Raw genomic sequence first — 16,628 nt, forward strand, 5'->3', positions numbered from 1 at the left:
AATAATTGTAGTTTTTCGTGCTGAATTTTTTAACAGCAGGAGGTGACACAAGAGAGTAAAGGTATAGGTTTGGAATTGCCTAACTTCACTACATTTAACATAAATAAGGTAAATTTTTATAACACAAATTTAAGTAGATGTCAATAAATATGAAATATGAAAAATTTCGGAATATTGTAACATCGCAAAATAACGTAAAATCGCACTTTTTTTTAGAATTTTTGTTTTTATTTCAAATTTAAATTAATTTTAATTCATTTTAAATTGCAATTAATTTTTTGCTTTTATTTACATATAGTCAACCCTACTACGTCACAAAGACAGTATAATTTGACATGGCCAATGATCAACGCTTTGAAATTTTTTTTTAAATAAGTACTTAATTAATTAAATTGGAAAACTATTAAAAATCTCATTTAGTAAAAAAATTAATGTGCAAAATTTTATTCGTAATATTATATACATATGTAAGTAAGTAAGTAAATTTAGATTCTCTTTGGGGTGAACGAAATAATAATATTCATTTACATTACTATATTTGACCCCTTAACTTTGATTTTTGGGATTTCAAGTTATTAAAAAATATACATGTAGACAGATTTGTATGAAACATTGTAAAATTGTATAACAATCACATGCTTAACGCCTAATTCTATTCTATATACAGAGAGCTAAGAATGAACGCACACTTATAATAAGAAAACAAAGTTTGTACGTATGTATGAATATATGTAAAATAAATGCCTGTATATTGTCTTTGCTCTTGTATATATATACAATCAAATTAAAAACATAAGCTTTTTAGAATTACGAGTAAGTATATTGTATTTTTTTTTTTGCATTTGCTTCTCTTTTTATCAAAGCGAACCATATATAAAAATCAATTCTTGTATATTATTATAAGCTTTGAATAAAAACACAACAGAAAAATAATACTTATACATATATACTTACTTAAGTACATATAGTAAAATATTATAACTTATGGGGTGCCTAACTATATTAACTAACATGATTATAAAGAATTATTGGAAGGTTATATTAAAATCCTTAAACATGTATACTTATAAGTGCAATTTACATATATATGTATGTAAGTACGTATATTAGATAAATAAAAAAGATGTAACAAAGAAATTTAGGAAAAAAGGAATTTGAAACGATCCATAAGAAAATTTATGTGGATAAGTATATATTATATAAGTATGTATATGTACTGTTTCGTATATAATATCTTACATTTAGACAATTCTTAGTCAATTCTTTGACCAGTTTTATTTATTCTCTTTATCATTTAATTTTATTATTAATTAATTTTAAAAAATTTTATTAATAAAAATGTTTGCCAAAAAAATGATATTGGATTAATTTGAATTTCAACTTCAATCTACTCAGTATAGGAAGCTTAACATTTGATGTAAAATATATTCAATGATCTACACACATATACTTATGTAAGTTAAACAAACTTTTAAAATATAGAATTTAAAATTATTAAACTGCAAGTTTCTTGCTGAAGTATGGTAACCCAGGAACAAAATGATGCTACGAAAGAGAATAAGGGAGTAAGTATTAGGATTCTGATTTCGGCTTAAAAGAAGCATAAAGACAAAATTTAGAAAAATTATTATTTTGCTTTGATAGTTAAAAAAACCAAAAAAAAAATCAGCAGAGTCTGAAGAGAAGTATAAGAGCATGGTAAATACTAGACTAACTAGAGTATATACACACTTAATGTAATTGTTTTAATGTAATTGCCACAAAATTTTATTATAATCTGCTATATCTAAGTTAATATCCCTTAATTTGTGCCAAAAAGTTATTGAACTACATATTTCTGCAGTAAAATTTAAAACACCCTATAAAAAGAATTTTTTTTTTAACTTATTAACTCGATAAGTAAATAAAAGCAAAGTAACTAAGTAAGAATATCGTGTTTAGTTACTTAAATTTTAAGCATTCAGTTTTTCTTAATGATGATGCTTTTTTCAGGTTTTTATTTTATATACATACATATATACAATATGTACATTTATAAACATTCTCATATAAGTACTTGTAGTTACGAGTATTCGCTATTTTTTTTTATTTTGCAGTTTAAATCAAATCATTTCTTATTTTTTTTTTTTTGAGAATGGTTTTTATTTAAAACTAGGAATTTTATTAAGCTAGGTATAGTAAATACGTATATATATATATATATATATACATTGACTTTTTTATAATATATTTTAGCATAAGCATTTAAAATTTTTCAATAGATAGTTAGGTAAGTAAGTATATTTAAGTATAATTGTGATAGAAAATTTGTTTTACAAATTTCTTATTGAAAATAAAAAAAAAAAGCAAGAAGCAATCGAAACATACATAATAAATACATATTTATGTATGTATGTATATAAAAAAATAAATAATTTATTCACATTGTTTTTTAATACAAAAGGAATATAAAAGATAAAAAATAAAGAATAAAAATTAAGAGAATAATAGGTAGGTAGGTAGGTAGGTAGATAGGTAATATAAAAGTTTAACGTATTGTGTATATACATACATATAGATGTATGTCAAAATGATTTTTATATATAAAAATGAAAAAGAAAGGTATATATACAAGTAAATATTTATATATATATTTGTATAAGATTACATACCTTTGATTTTGTGACAGTATTTGATGCTAATTTAACAACCGCAAAATTACCCTTGCCAATTGTTTTTTCCAATTCATAATAACCAACACGAACCAGTTTATCAACTAGTATTTTGCTTGTTGATGGAACTTTATAATTTTCAGCCATTTTTTTCCCGTATAGGTACATTCGTATGTATATATATATATATATATTTATATATATATATATATATATTATGCGTATGATATACAATGCATATATATACTTAAAAAAATTTAAGATTTTTCTTTTGTGTTTCTTCTTATTACTTATGTATTGAAACTTGAGAAACTTAACAACTTAAAAATTAACAATTTTTTTTTTTTGTATTTTATATTATGTACTATATGTATATGTAAATATTTAAATTTCTTATCATCAGAAAAAAAGAAAAACTCTTGTGTGATGTGTGATAAAAATTAATTTCTTACTCTATTTGTTTGTTTATTTTTTATTTGAAGCTTTTTTTTGTTATTTAAAATAATTTTTTTTTTCTTTTTCATTTATACATTTTTTATAGTCGTAATTAGGGGTAAATTATTTAAAAAAAAAGGTAAAAACCTTTTTTTTATATTTTTTATTTTTCTCTTTACATTCTTGTTCTAATATGATATATGTATATATATGTACATTATATACCTATTTATGTATATATATAATTTTCTTATCGCTCTTTCTATAATTTTATTATAGTATTTTTTTTTAATTTACAACACTTTTCGATTCTTGTACCACATTATAAACGATAGTAGAAATTTTTGATATTAAAAAAAAATTATTTATAAAAAGGATTTAAGGTGTGTGTAAATTTTGAATTTTTCGATAATTTCTATAATATGTAAAAAAAAAAAACAATTCATTTACCACTAGTACCATTAAATTATACGCGTTGCACATGAAACAAAATAAAAATCGAAGAACTTAAAAAAGCAATGCTTAAAATATTTTTTTTGAAAATCAAAAATTTCGATATTTTTTTCTGATTTCATTTTATTGTTTTTTAGGTTGGAATGTAATCGATGGTTCTGAACACCATTCTTTGTCTTTTTATTCTTTTATTTACGTACATAAACATATTATAGCATTCAATTACTAAAAACTTAACTGTACAGGTTTTTTTAAAATTATTATTTAAGGTTGCAGCAGCAGTAGCACAGCACGTGAAACAACAAAATTAAATTCACAAAAAATCAATTTGTAAAAAAAACAAAACATTTTTAGCCAGACAAACTTTCAGTCTTATGAGTTTTTTATTTTTCTTATGAGATTGTTTTTGGGAATTTCAAAATTTAAAACTAAATTAAAAAATTAAAAATATTCGCTTTAAATTTTGTTTTCTCGTTTGTTTTTAAATAAATTTTGTTATGTCAAAATTGCGGGGTAAATTCATAAATCATATTTTTCACCTCATTTCGTAAGTTAATTCACCCCGATTTTATCTAAAATTTTAGATTTAGATAATGCTTCTTCTTTTAATATTGAACACATAATATTTACATATATTATGCCTACTATGTATTTTTGAAAAACGATACTTACAATTACAACACAAAAATATAAGAAATAAGAAAAATTAAAAAATTTTATTATAATTTTTTTTTATGTAAATGCGATTAATTAATTTGTAATGGCAACATTTTTATTTTTATTATTATAGTTTTTTTGTATGGAATTATTTTTTTAATTTTAATTCTTCCCAATCAAGTTATTCTTTATTGATTTAAAGGAACAAACACTAGTGCCATATTATAAAAAAAAAAAAAATTAGCAAAAAAAAAACAAATCGTGTTGATAAGACGGCGGCACGTATAATTTTTTAGGTGTTTATTTTGTAATTAAAGCAACACTGGTTGGCTGGCTAGCAGGCTAACTAATGTTAATTTTAATTAATTGTGACTTGCTTTACCAGATTATTACAAAGTAACGTAAGTACGTAGGTAAGGTAGGTAGATACCTGTAAAATATTTTTGTTTTTGTAATCATTTATGTATATATTTTGTGGTTAATTTAGAAAAAAATCACTTTCTATTTTTTTTGTTCTTGTTTTTTTTTTTTAGATTTCTTGTCCCGTGATTTTTTTTTGCGCAAAATTTTTTTTAACTCTTGATTGTTTCAATTGAATTGCAATTTTTCTAATTTTTTTTTTTTTCATTTCTTGTTTTGGATAAGGTAATTTACATTTAATAGATTAGAGAATAAAGCAAAATTATTTCATTTAAATTAAAAACCACTTAAAAAAGATACACCATTTAAAACATCTGTAAAGATTAAAAAAATTTACACGACGACTTTGACTACACACAATTATGATGAAAGCGATTTTTTTTTATTTTTTGCAAGCGATAACGAAAAATTGATTTTCTTTAAATTTTGACATTTTTTTTTATTTCGTTGTCCTTTTTTTATTTTTTTTTTTCTTTATGATTTATTATATTTATGTATTTTTTTTCCAACTTTCAACTAGAAATTCACATCGTCGTCCACAGAAAAAAAATACTTCATAGCTTTTTGGTTTCTTTTTTTTTAATTGATTTATTTTTCCTTCTGATTAGCTTGTAATTCGTGTTTTCCATATACTAAAAATGAATTTATTTTTTTTTAGAAATCGATTTTATTTTTTTGCATTAAATATTTTACACATATATATTTTCTTATTATTAATTAAATACGATTATAATAAAATTTAAGATTAAAGGTAAAAATTTATTTATCGCGAATAAATTCTTTTCCTCTGCTCGTTTTGTTCAATTCAAGTATAATTTCATTAAAAAAAAATTATAGAAGAAAAAACGACACAAAATACATACATATATACACACATAGGTGATTAGTTTTAATGTGGAACAAAAAAAAAAATTTTATTTTTGACATTTTAACTATGGCAATACTGAATTGAGTACATTCGTTTATGTTTTATAAAAATTGCTTGAAAAAAGTGTTGCCGTTATTATAAACAATTTTCAAAATATTTTATATATTTGAATATGTGAATTTTTAAAACTTTATTACATACAACAGCTTTTTAGTGACTTACTTATATTTTTTATACATACATAAGTAATTTTAAATAAATTAAATTTAATCCTAATACATCTTAACATTAATTTACATTCAGTCTAGTTGAAAACAGAACAAGGGTCAGTTTCGACGACAAAATGCCAAAGTTCATAAAAATACACATAAGTAATTATATGAATGGAGCTGACCAAACCAAAATAAAGCGAAATTACCTCTGCGAATTGTTCTGGGTTAACAATGGAAATCGTTTGTCATTTCCGTTCAAAAATTGAATTTTTTTTTGTTGTTTTCGATAATAATTTATAAAAACCTTAATTGACAAGAAATTAATTTTTTTATTTCGATATTTGACGGGAAACGTCATTGATGTATGGGAAAGATAAAGGTTTTTACTACTTTTGCTGTATTTTTACTTGTTTTTGGAAAGAGTAGAAAATAATTGACTAATAGCTAAAGTTTTATTTTAACTAAATTCATAATGTAGTCTTGAAAAATTTAATTATTTTTTAGCTTATTTAGTTGTCAATATAGTGTTTTGATTGATTTATGTTAAATTTTCATACATGTGTAAGTACAAGTGAAATTAATAATAGGGAAATTTTCTTGTCTAATTCAATAATCTATAGTAGGTTATCCTAAATATATGCAATTATTTTTTTCAAATTTAATTGTTTAATTAAATTTGTTAAATTTGGGAAACTTGTGTAAGACTATAAAAATTAAATACATAATAATATATTCTTGTCATCTTATGTATTTTATTTCATTTTTTACTTTTTATTTTATAATATAATATTTCCCTTTGAATTTGTACATTTTAATTTATAACAAAATACGAGTTGAAATTTAAATTTGTTGTAATAAAATATATAGTTTGTGAATAAATTAAAATTTCGTGAAATAAAAATTTTAAGAACATTTTTTTTTCAATTTCCTCTACATTTCTGTATAGGAAAACAATATTTCCGTTTTGGGAAAACGTTCCCGACAATGCGATTCCTATTTTTATTTGAAATATGTAGTTTTTTCTTTTCTTCCAGACATTATTTTTTTTGTGATTATGTTTAATTGTTATACTTTGAATTTTATGTAAATATAAATGTGTTTGTAATGTGGATTCTAATACAAGTAAAGATTTATTATTTGGCCAGGATATGTATTATTGTGTTATACTTATGCATTGCGCAAAATTCATTCATATCCTTTGACGTCATTGCATTGATAAAAAATTTTTCTGTTTACTATATGTACAGAATTGAAAGCCGTTACCAATATACAACAAAATAAAAAAGAAGAACAAAAAAAAAGATATAAGATAAACATAAAATGGAAAATTATCCTTTTTAGAACCGTTATTTTATGCTTCATCATTACGTACCTACTTATACTATGCGCACATATATATATAAAAATTTTATTATTTATACATTAATATTGTTATATTACAGTACTTAAATGAGAGGCCCTTAATTCATGTATTTCAAAAATGAAGAATGAATTTAATATAATTTTATTTTTTATTATTTTTTTTTTATTTTATTTTCTAAATACACAACTTGTATTGGCTGCTGGATAATATTCATTGATATGTATTTAATTAGAAATATGCTGGTATATGTGTATGAAATACTGAAAAATACAAACAATACAATATTTTTTGTCTTTGTTAATTTTTATATTGTGATAAAAAGGAGTAGTAAAAATTTTCCGGGTTATCTGCGTTTACCCAGAAAAGAAAAATAGAAAGGAAAAGAGATGAAAAAGAAAACTAAAAAAAAGTATAATATAACAATAAAAATCCATTTTATCACGAAATAATTAGAAACACGTTAGTAGATATTTAAAGTAGCAATAAAATGCAATTTTCCATAACTTTAAAATTTAATTAAAAAAAAATTCGCCGAGCGTTAAAAAAATTCGTGTAAATTAAGCGGTGAAATTTTTTTAATTTTTATTATTTAAAAATGAATATTACACAAATTTAGGCAATTGTTTAGTTTCATTTTATAGGTTGTTGTCCGATTGTTCAAGCCCAATTGCAATAATTTGATAAATGATAACATTCTACAAATATGGCCTACAGGTACAATAAAATTATGTTATGTGATCGCCACATAAATAGCCGGCCGAACCTATGTATTCGATTTTCTAGAAAGTTTATCTATTTAAACATGAGATACGGAAATAAATCTATATTCAACAATATGAAAGTTAAGCATCTTCTATGTGTGCTAACAGACGACAAGAATTTTTACATCTTATTATTTTATGTAGAATAAACTTTGCAAAAAACCATATAGAGAATCGGAATATTTTTATGTGAATGAAAAGGAGATGCTTAGTTGTATTGAATAATTTTCACATACTTATGTAATATTATGGATGTAAGAATGATAATATATAATAAGCATTTATGCGAACGTGTATGTATTTTAAGAAGATATTACACATTATTAAAGACACTTAAGTGTATATAATGAACAATATTGTAGGTGGGGAAGATGTTTATATACATATATGTATATCAGAAAATCGAAGAAAACTCTATAATTTGGGAGAAATTTCTATATACAAAATAATTATTTATTACGATTTACAAGCATACATTTGCATACATATATACAAAATCAAAAAATCATTCAAAATACAAATTTTTTTTAGTCGTGCATTCATTTGATTGTATGTAGATATGCATATATGTATGTATATTATAGAAGTGAAAAGTATCAATTTACGAAATTAATGTTATACATACATATGTACATACTTACATATATTATGATGACAATCGGCAAATAACATCCATTCCGCTATTTGAATATGATTTTTACATACATACTTATGTATGTAATATTTATACATTTCTATATGTTTTATGCGTATTAAGCAAAAAAAAAAAAATAAAAAAAAATTATGAATGAATAGAGAAAATTTTACTCAAATTTAAAGTGTTAGGAGAGAGGGTGTGAGGATGGCGAAATTCAATTTACGAAATTGAAAATTATTCAAAGTGAATTTTTAAGACAAATTTTTTATCATAATATTAAGGATGACTGACTGTATAAGGAAAAAGATGGAAGAGTGTGTGGGGTACGCGGATGGGGGGTGGCGGGGGTCTATGTGTGAATTGAGGAAATTGGTAGAATGTGAAAATAGAACTTTTAGTAAATTAAGCAGAAGTATAAAAAAAATCTTTTTCAATAATTTTAGAATGAAATTGTGTTTTATTTTTGATTATTGATTTTATTTTCGAAATATTAAAATTATTTTATCAAATAATAGTATAATGTGCTATTTTTGCTTGCCTATATGAATTTTTTTTATATATAAAGAGGCATTATATAATAAAATATTAGATGAGTGTAGGATACAGAAATTTCTTATTTCTTGCTATATTTATAATTTAGATTATTTTATATTTATACATTGACTAAAATATGAAGTAAAATTGAAGGTGAAGGATTCGCAAAACAAAATAATATGAAAAAAGAAGAAAAAAAATCACTATCGAAACAATTTCATATCTCGTTATATGTAGTAATTTTGAGCTTTGGTCCAAGGACAACAGTTATAATTTATGTTTTATTCTTCAAGGACGAATTTTTATATGAGTATATCGTGTATAATATATAGAGAATGGAATGTGGAAAAAAAATTCCTAGAATTCGTTTTCTGAATGAATCATATGTGAGTGGGTAATTTTTTTTCTTTTTCCTTTAATCATAATTGATTTAAGAAATTTCATTCTGAAAATTTCATTTTGTAGAATTTAATTTTTGAAAAGGTTATAAAAAATTTTTAATATAAAAAATTGGTATTTTGATTATGTTGTCTTAATACTTAAATTGCTTACTGTACATGATTTTATATTTAGGTGAAAGTAGTTCTATGTATATACTGAATTTTTGATAATTTTTGCATATGTAACAAAACCTTACTCGACTTGTTTACCAAGAATACTATAATCTTGACAATTTATTGATATTAAATTTTAGTAATTTTAAATGCACCATAATTTACTGCACTTAAAGCTCTGGTTTGGAGCTGTTGGTTTGAGCACGGGTTTTTTTTTAAATTAGTTACTTTACTTCCATTATTTATTGAATTGAATACCACAACATAAGGTTTTAAATCATAAGTTATTGAATAGAAATATTGTGTCTTAATTACTTTAAAATTCTAAAAAAAATAACTAAGAGTAACTTTTGTAAAATAAGCTCAATAAAAACAACAATTCCTTTGTTTTGAAAACAATCTTTTGTTGAAGAATTTATAATTTTATAATATTAATTTCCAATATGTCAATATTTTGATTTTGAGATGAACTAACAAGCACGATTATGAAAAGCCCTTAAATGTTGCTGAATTAATTATTATAATAATGTCGTGAGATCAGAATTGTTATATACTCTATATATTTTTACATAAATCTATTATATAAATTGTATATATACACACATACACTACTAGGTTAAGTCATTGAATTCATCATTTAATTGATTTCTATACGTGTATGTAAATGTTAGTATAAAAATTAGAAATTTATTGTTTAAATTTATTACATGTGAATTTTTATTAATAAGGTAATTAAAAAAAATAATTCAAATTAATAAATTCAAGTCAAATCACTATGGGACATTAATAAAGTAGCACATTTCCAAGAAGAATTACCATTATAATTGAATAATACGGCAATACTGTGATTTAAAATAATAATTACTTCGTTTTCGGAGAAGAGTATACTTGTCTTTGTATAAATTTTCATTAGAGTTTGCAGAAATTTGATGAAATCGAGAAATCGATTCCCGAAAATTAAAATTTTGCCGATCCAAGACCCAATGAATTGGAAGAAAAGGAGAGTTTTTCTAATTTTAATAGCCGATCTATTTAAATATTGATAATAGTCGAATTCGGATATGAAACGAATTTTATGCTAACAAAACTAACCATTTTTTAGTATTTAAAATCTATAGAATATCTTAGACTTCTATACAATTTATAGTCTAAGAATAGCCATTTGAATAGCCTTTTATTTGTTCGATACCATCATCACCGAAATATTTAACTATCATCCATCGCTTGTCGGGCGCATGTGAAAAGATTTGGTCATACTAGCCACTCCTTTCGATGTTGCGAGAGGACGTTTCTAACATGTTAGCAGTTTATACACTGGACATTGGTCGGTGGGTAAATACACGACCAGGATGACAATACTCTCGATATTGCAGGGGGACGTTTCTAACATGGTAGCAGTTTACGCAGAATACTGGTCGGTAGGCGAATATGCGGCAATTCTGGAACTTCCTTTTTATTCTTCATATCCCAGCTGTCGGTAAAATTCATAAGATTGAAAAAAAAAGAAACACTTTTTTAATACCTCTTTGAGTGCTCGGATCTACTAAGGACAAGATTATTTTCGTTGGTTTCTCAGGAAGACGGAATGGCTCTAGAGACCGGTCTTGTGTCTGCAAGCACAATGGCGACCAATAAAGATGATGCACATATGAACGGACAGAACACGGACACGTTATTTCTTTTGAATTTGTTGGAAATTTGCTTAAAATTAATGTTACTACAGTTTCGTGTTGGTTATATCTATTATTCATAATTGTATCAATTATTTATTTCTCATGAAAAACGTCATTCTAACTGGAAATAGTTCAATATTGTACGTCTAATAATAATTATCTGTACATTGCATTTATACGAGCTATATAACATATAATTTTATGCAATATTTAAAAGATGAGTTTAATTTGAGCGCAAAAAAATATACATTTGTCAAAAAGCGAATATAATATTGAATATAATAATTAATATTTGTATATATAAAATACAAGTATGTCAAACAACTACAACATTCATTAACATATTTCTCATACTATGCAATATCTTTGGAATCACGTACAGGTAAATCGCAATGAAGCCGGTTTATCCGACATTTAAATGTGAATATAAATTATAAAGATTTTTATCACAGATTTATCAAAAAAACATTATGGTGATTCCCTTGAAATTTCTCTTAAAATTCATTCAGTCCGATTTGTTGTATATTACCTATGGGATCACGTAAATTATATGCACATACATACTTTTTCGCATATAATTATTCATAATATTTTTGTATATATTGAGAAATCGTGTTTGATTGCACTAATTGTATAGAAATTAAATAATTTTATTAAAATTAATTATTTAATTAGAAAAAAAATAATATAAAATATGAAAATTTTAAATTATTTAATTATATATATAAAATAAGCTGTAGATTATGTGAAAAGTTAAAAGATTATGTGAAAAACTCGTATATAAAAGACTTCTCTTAAACAACACTTTGTATCAGTTATCAACTTGTCTTATTGCTATATACACTAAAAAATATTTTGGTCTTCAATCTATTCGAAATTTTGAATTTTAAATTTAGAAAGTCGCCAATATGAAATATTTTAATTTTTCATTCTTATTATTGATCATAAGTGTAATAGCAGCTGTCGTTGTTGCGGATCCACTTCCTGGTGGAAAAGGTAAAGGAGGAGGAGGTGGTGGAGGAGGAGGCGGAAAGAAAGGAGGAGGAGGAATGGGCAAAATGGGTGGAAAAGGCGGTAAAAAAGGATAAGAAAACATCATATTTTATCATATTTCATAATTATGGATTTGCATTGCATGGGATTAACGATTTTCAATTTCATAATTTGTATTATGTAAAAAATAATAAAAAATTAAAACTTTTTATTGCATAAAAAAAAAAACTAAATTTTTATTTCTTAAATTTAATAAAATTGTTTTTAAGTTGTGAAAAGTACAAATTGTTTTTAGGTAGTTTGAAACAATCACATACAAAATTTGGAAAACCACTTTGGTGAACCATTTTTGGACACATTCAAAGACAACTTTTAAAATATTTAAAAAAAATGAAAATTCATGATTCAATCTAGGTACTTATGAAAAAAAATTATTTTTAAAACAAATAAATTCAGTTTCGTTGCCGATGACAGCTGCAAATGTGTTCGACACATCTCACTCTTACTATAGACTCTTACAGTTATTCATGATTGCAATCTGTCCCAGTTTGATAATCTGATTTAACACTTTTTTGCAGTTGACAAGTTGCCAGTTGATCAAGTGTTATTTTATTTAGTAACTGTAATGGCATATCTGCACGGTCTAATATTACCGACTGTAAAATCAAATTTATTGTAAATTTTATTATTTTTTTGCAAATTAATTCATTGTTCACTTATTTATTAATATTAATTTATTATTCGCGTACTTATTAATATTTTTAACTACTTTCACTTTAAGTGCTTCTTTGTCAATTCTCATAAGAGTGATGTTATTATTACAAGATCTTTTTTTCGCCTATTGGATTTAAATTTTTATAAAAATTCAAATATCTTTTAAATTTTGAACGATGTATAAAACAAATACTCACACTAATATCAACAAAATGAGTCAATGAGTATACGTACTCTAAAACACATGCGCTTCCACAGGCAGTTCTTCTGCCACCGGCAGTGCGCTTCTACATACAGAGACAAAATAACTTTAATGTAAGTACATTTTATTATTAAAATGAGAATATAGATTTTAATAATAAAATGCGCTTACAAAAAAAAAAATTTAATTAATTTATTTTTTTGTAACAGAAATTAAACCATGTTTTCCAATATCTTACATATCTACCTGTTTCACACAAAAGCTTAAACGTATGTACCTGTAATTAAAAATTACATTACAGTTTTCCCATACTATTTTATGACGAAGTGAAGCAGAAATTTACTTTAGTTTAAAACGAAGTATGCTACAGTGGAAACATGAAAATTTTAATATTTTTTATAATTTTCATTAACACGTTACTGATTTTAATTGAAGCACTTCCATGCCATCATGGTTATGGTTACGGTTATGGAGGAGGTTATGGCGGTGGTGTAATGAATGGAGCAGGTGGAGGAGGAACGGGAGCTGGGGCTGAAGCCGGTGTTGGAGCTCCTGGGGCTGGGGTTGGGGCTGGTGGAGGAGCAGGTGGTGCAGCAGGTGATGTAGAAACACCTGAAGAAGCAAGACGACGAAGGATAGCAAGAAGAAAAGCTAAACTTTTAAAGAAATCACAAGGAAAAACTAAACAATCAAAATCAAAAAAAAGAAAACTTTCGAAAAAAAGATCGCGACATTTAGTTGCACTAAGTGAGTTACAAGGAATATCTAAGGTCTAATTTAAAAATATGGTGTAAAACAATGAAAATTTAAATTCTTAAATTTTTGTATTATTCAAGCTTTATTTTTTGTGAATAAAAATTTATATTCAGTTTCTTATTTTTTTTATAGCTTCCTCTTTGTACTCGTATTCTGTTCCTAAATTTCAATTCTTATAATAGTCGAAATTAATCATAAACTTACCTACATTTTTATTATTTTATTATCTTAATTTTTGGTATTCAATTATCTCAATCCCTTTTTTGGCTTGCACCAAAAATTGTAAATTATACCTATTTGGATTCTGTGCACATTAACTAACTTCTAATGAAAAAATTGGAATCGTACATATGTGCACACATACGTACATGAGTCAATTACTTTTGATGTACCAAAGGGCACTGTTCTAGGGTCTTTTTTGTTTTTAATTTACATGGAGGGAATAGGTCAAGTCGGCATAAATGCAGAGATATTCCTATTCGCTGATGATGTGTGTCTAGTCTTTAATCATATCATTTACCTCGGCTTAAAAAACAATATCAATGAAAATTTAGCAAAATTAGTAAAATGAATACAAAATCATAAATTGACGCTGAATACCATCACCAAAAATAGTAATTTCCGATGAAATTTTAGGGCAAGTGGAAAACTTTAATACCTTGGATCATGGATCGACTCTGAGCTTAACTGGAAAACTCAAACATGTTTATTTAAGAAGCTGTCGCCCGTTGCTGGTGTCTTTAAAAGAATTGCATATTTTCTTCCAACCAGCATTAAGACATCCGTTTTTTATTTAGTTTTCCACAGTCATGTGAGGTATATGCTTTAACATTAGGGAGGGTTTACTCCAAAGAAAATAATGGCAAGCTTCAAGTCATTCAAAACCAAGCGTTAAAGAATCTGTCCTTCTATAATAGGCTTGAGCATACCGAATTCATTCATAGCCAGAATATGATAATGTTGATAAAAGATTTTATAAAATATGATATTTCTAAAGAAGAAATTTATTTTACCATACAACTTACTACGTGCAAGAAGTGATCATCATGAAGCCAACATAAGAAGCAAGCAATTGATTCATCTTGACAAAAAGAACAACAAAATTTGAAACATCTGAATGAAATTCCTGAAAATATAAAGACACTCGATAAGTCGGAACTGAAAAAGAATCTTCGAGAAACATGTATTAATAATTACGACAGAGTACCAATCAACTAAATTCTATTAAATCTTATAATTAAATTTTGAAATTGTTTTTTTTTACTAAAAAATTTGATAACTGAATTAACACTAAACAAAAAAAAATTAAAGAAAAATTATTAATTTTTTGCACTTTTGTTTAAATTCCGAAAAGCTTTTAGGAAATATACATATGTATAACATATTTTTATTGTTTTTTATAAAGCCTTTAAATGAGACTTGTCTCTTTAGGCATTTTTGTGATTGAAATAAGTAACCAAATAAATAAAAGATACGTGATAGTTTGAAGTTAACTTTTCAACACAATTTTCTTCCTGATATTTTCGAATCTGAAATCCGATTTTTAATATCTCTTCTGGATTGTAAGTTTGTTCCACATCCACATTCTTTTTAAATTTGTGAGTGCAAAATGTTCCACCCGCCAAAATTCTGATATGTCATATTTTCCATACATTTTAAAAAATTTTTTTGATCTGTTCTTATTTGTCCCATGTATTGAGTAATTCAAGTAAGAAATACAAGTCGTTTACCCAAATAATGTAGTCAAACCCGTATAAAAGTGGCCACATAACAGTGAGCCACATACACTTATTCCCCACTATTAGTAATGAAAATACACCACTTCCCTACTATTAAACGATTACTACTCGTACTACTCAGTTTTGCTAACTTTTTAATGTTGAAAAGACTTTTGCCTTTCTATAACAGTTAGTAAACTAGTCTAATTATAATCTTAGTTTAAATAAAATCACTTGTTTTCTGATTCACTATGAAGCGCTATCTTTTTATTATAAAAAACAATTAAAAAAAAATAATTCTAATTAATATTTTAAGTGACATTCTACAGTTTTAGATGTAATTTTATATTATTTTACATTTTATATTATGTACATAGGTACTCTAAAGTAATTTGTCAGATTTGTGAATTTTTAATTATTATAAAGTTTTTGCATAATTTTTTAACAATTTTTTTTTCTGATAAACGGTTAATGAAAACCACCTCCTCCTCCCCCTCCCCCTCCTCCTCCTCCTCCTCCACCACCTCCTCCTCCTCCGCCCCCTCCACCTCCACTTCCGCCGCCGAAACCAAATCCAAAACCACCGCCATAACCAATTCCTCCGGGATGTCCGCTGCCTTGTGATACTACTCCTCCACAACCTCCGCAACTGCCACCTCGTGGCTTTGGCTTTGGCTTATGAACCGGAGGATGTCTTTGGACAGGCACCTGCACGACAACAACCGGAATCGTCTGTGGCCTATGAACTGGAGGTCTATGTACTGGAGGTCTGTGTACTGGTGGTTGGTGTACCGGAGGTTGGTGTACGGGAGGTCTGTAAACCGGTACTCTATTACCACCACCCTTACCACCGCATGTTCCACAACCTGAACCACTCCCTCCTTTTTTAACAAAAGTTCCTTGTGTTACAATTGCGTTCAATATTAAAATAAATCCAAAAGTAATTAACAATTTCATTTTTCTAATATTAAATGGAAATATTAAAATTGAATTTTAATATTAATTTTCGACAATTTTAAATTGACTA

The 16,628-nt window shown here is 25.4% G+C and overlaps 2 protein-coding genes across 3 annotated transcripts in view; one reads left to right on the forward strand and one right to left on the reverse strand.

Annotated features, from left to right (window-relative positions):
• LOC129607224 (probable serine/threonine-protein kinase MARK-A) overlaps window positions 1–3,270 on the reverse strand; it is a 30,436-nt gene extending 27,166 nt beyond the window's left edge. Inside the window, exon 1 of one of the 2 annotated variants that reach the window (XM_055518046.1) lies at window positions 2,652–3,270. In XM_055518046.1, coding sequence (XP_055374021.1) covers window positions 2,652–2,819 — 168 coding nt within the window. In that variant the 5' untranslated portion in view covers window positions 2,820–3,270. The remainder of the gene's footprint in view (window positions 1–2,651) is intronic. The other variant, XM_055518047.1, reaches the window with a different exon arrangement.
• A 4,492-nt stretch (window positions 3,271–7,762) lies between these two features.
• LOC129607480 (uncharacterized) lies at window positions 7,763–15,987 on the forward strand. Its single transcript, XM_055518507.1, has 4 exons — window positions 7,763–7,773; window positions 12,168–12,292; window positions 13,563–13,765; window positions 15,979–15,987. Exons 1-4 carry the CDS (start codon window positions 7,763–7,765, stop codon window positions 15,985–15,987), a joined length of 348 nt encoding a protein of 115 aa, XP_055374482.1.
• Window positions 15,988–16,628: the final 641 nt, after the last annotated feature.

This window comes from Condylostylus longicornis, unplaced genomic scaffold, assembly GCF_029603195.1.
Source record: "Condylostylus longicornis isolate FDR11 unplaced genomic scaffold, ASM2960319v2 ptg000027l, whole genome shotgun sequence".
NCBI classification, from domain to species: domain Eukaryota; kingdom Metazoa; phylum Arthropoda; class Insecta; order Diptera; family Dolichopodidae; genus Condylostylus; species Condylostylus longicornis.

What these genes read in the sequence shown, in the direction of transcription:
- LOC129607480 (XM_055518507.1), top strand. An exon ending in CAAAATGGGTGGAAAAGGCG is followed by an intron (nt 12,293 to 13,562) that starts GTAAAAAAGGAT and finishes TTTTAATTGAAG; the next exon opens with CACTTCCATGCCATCATGGT.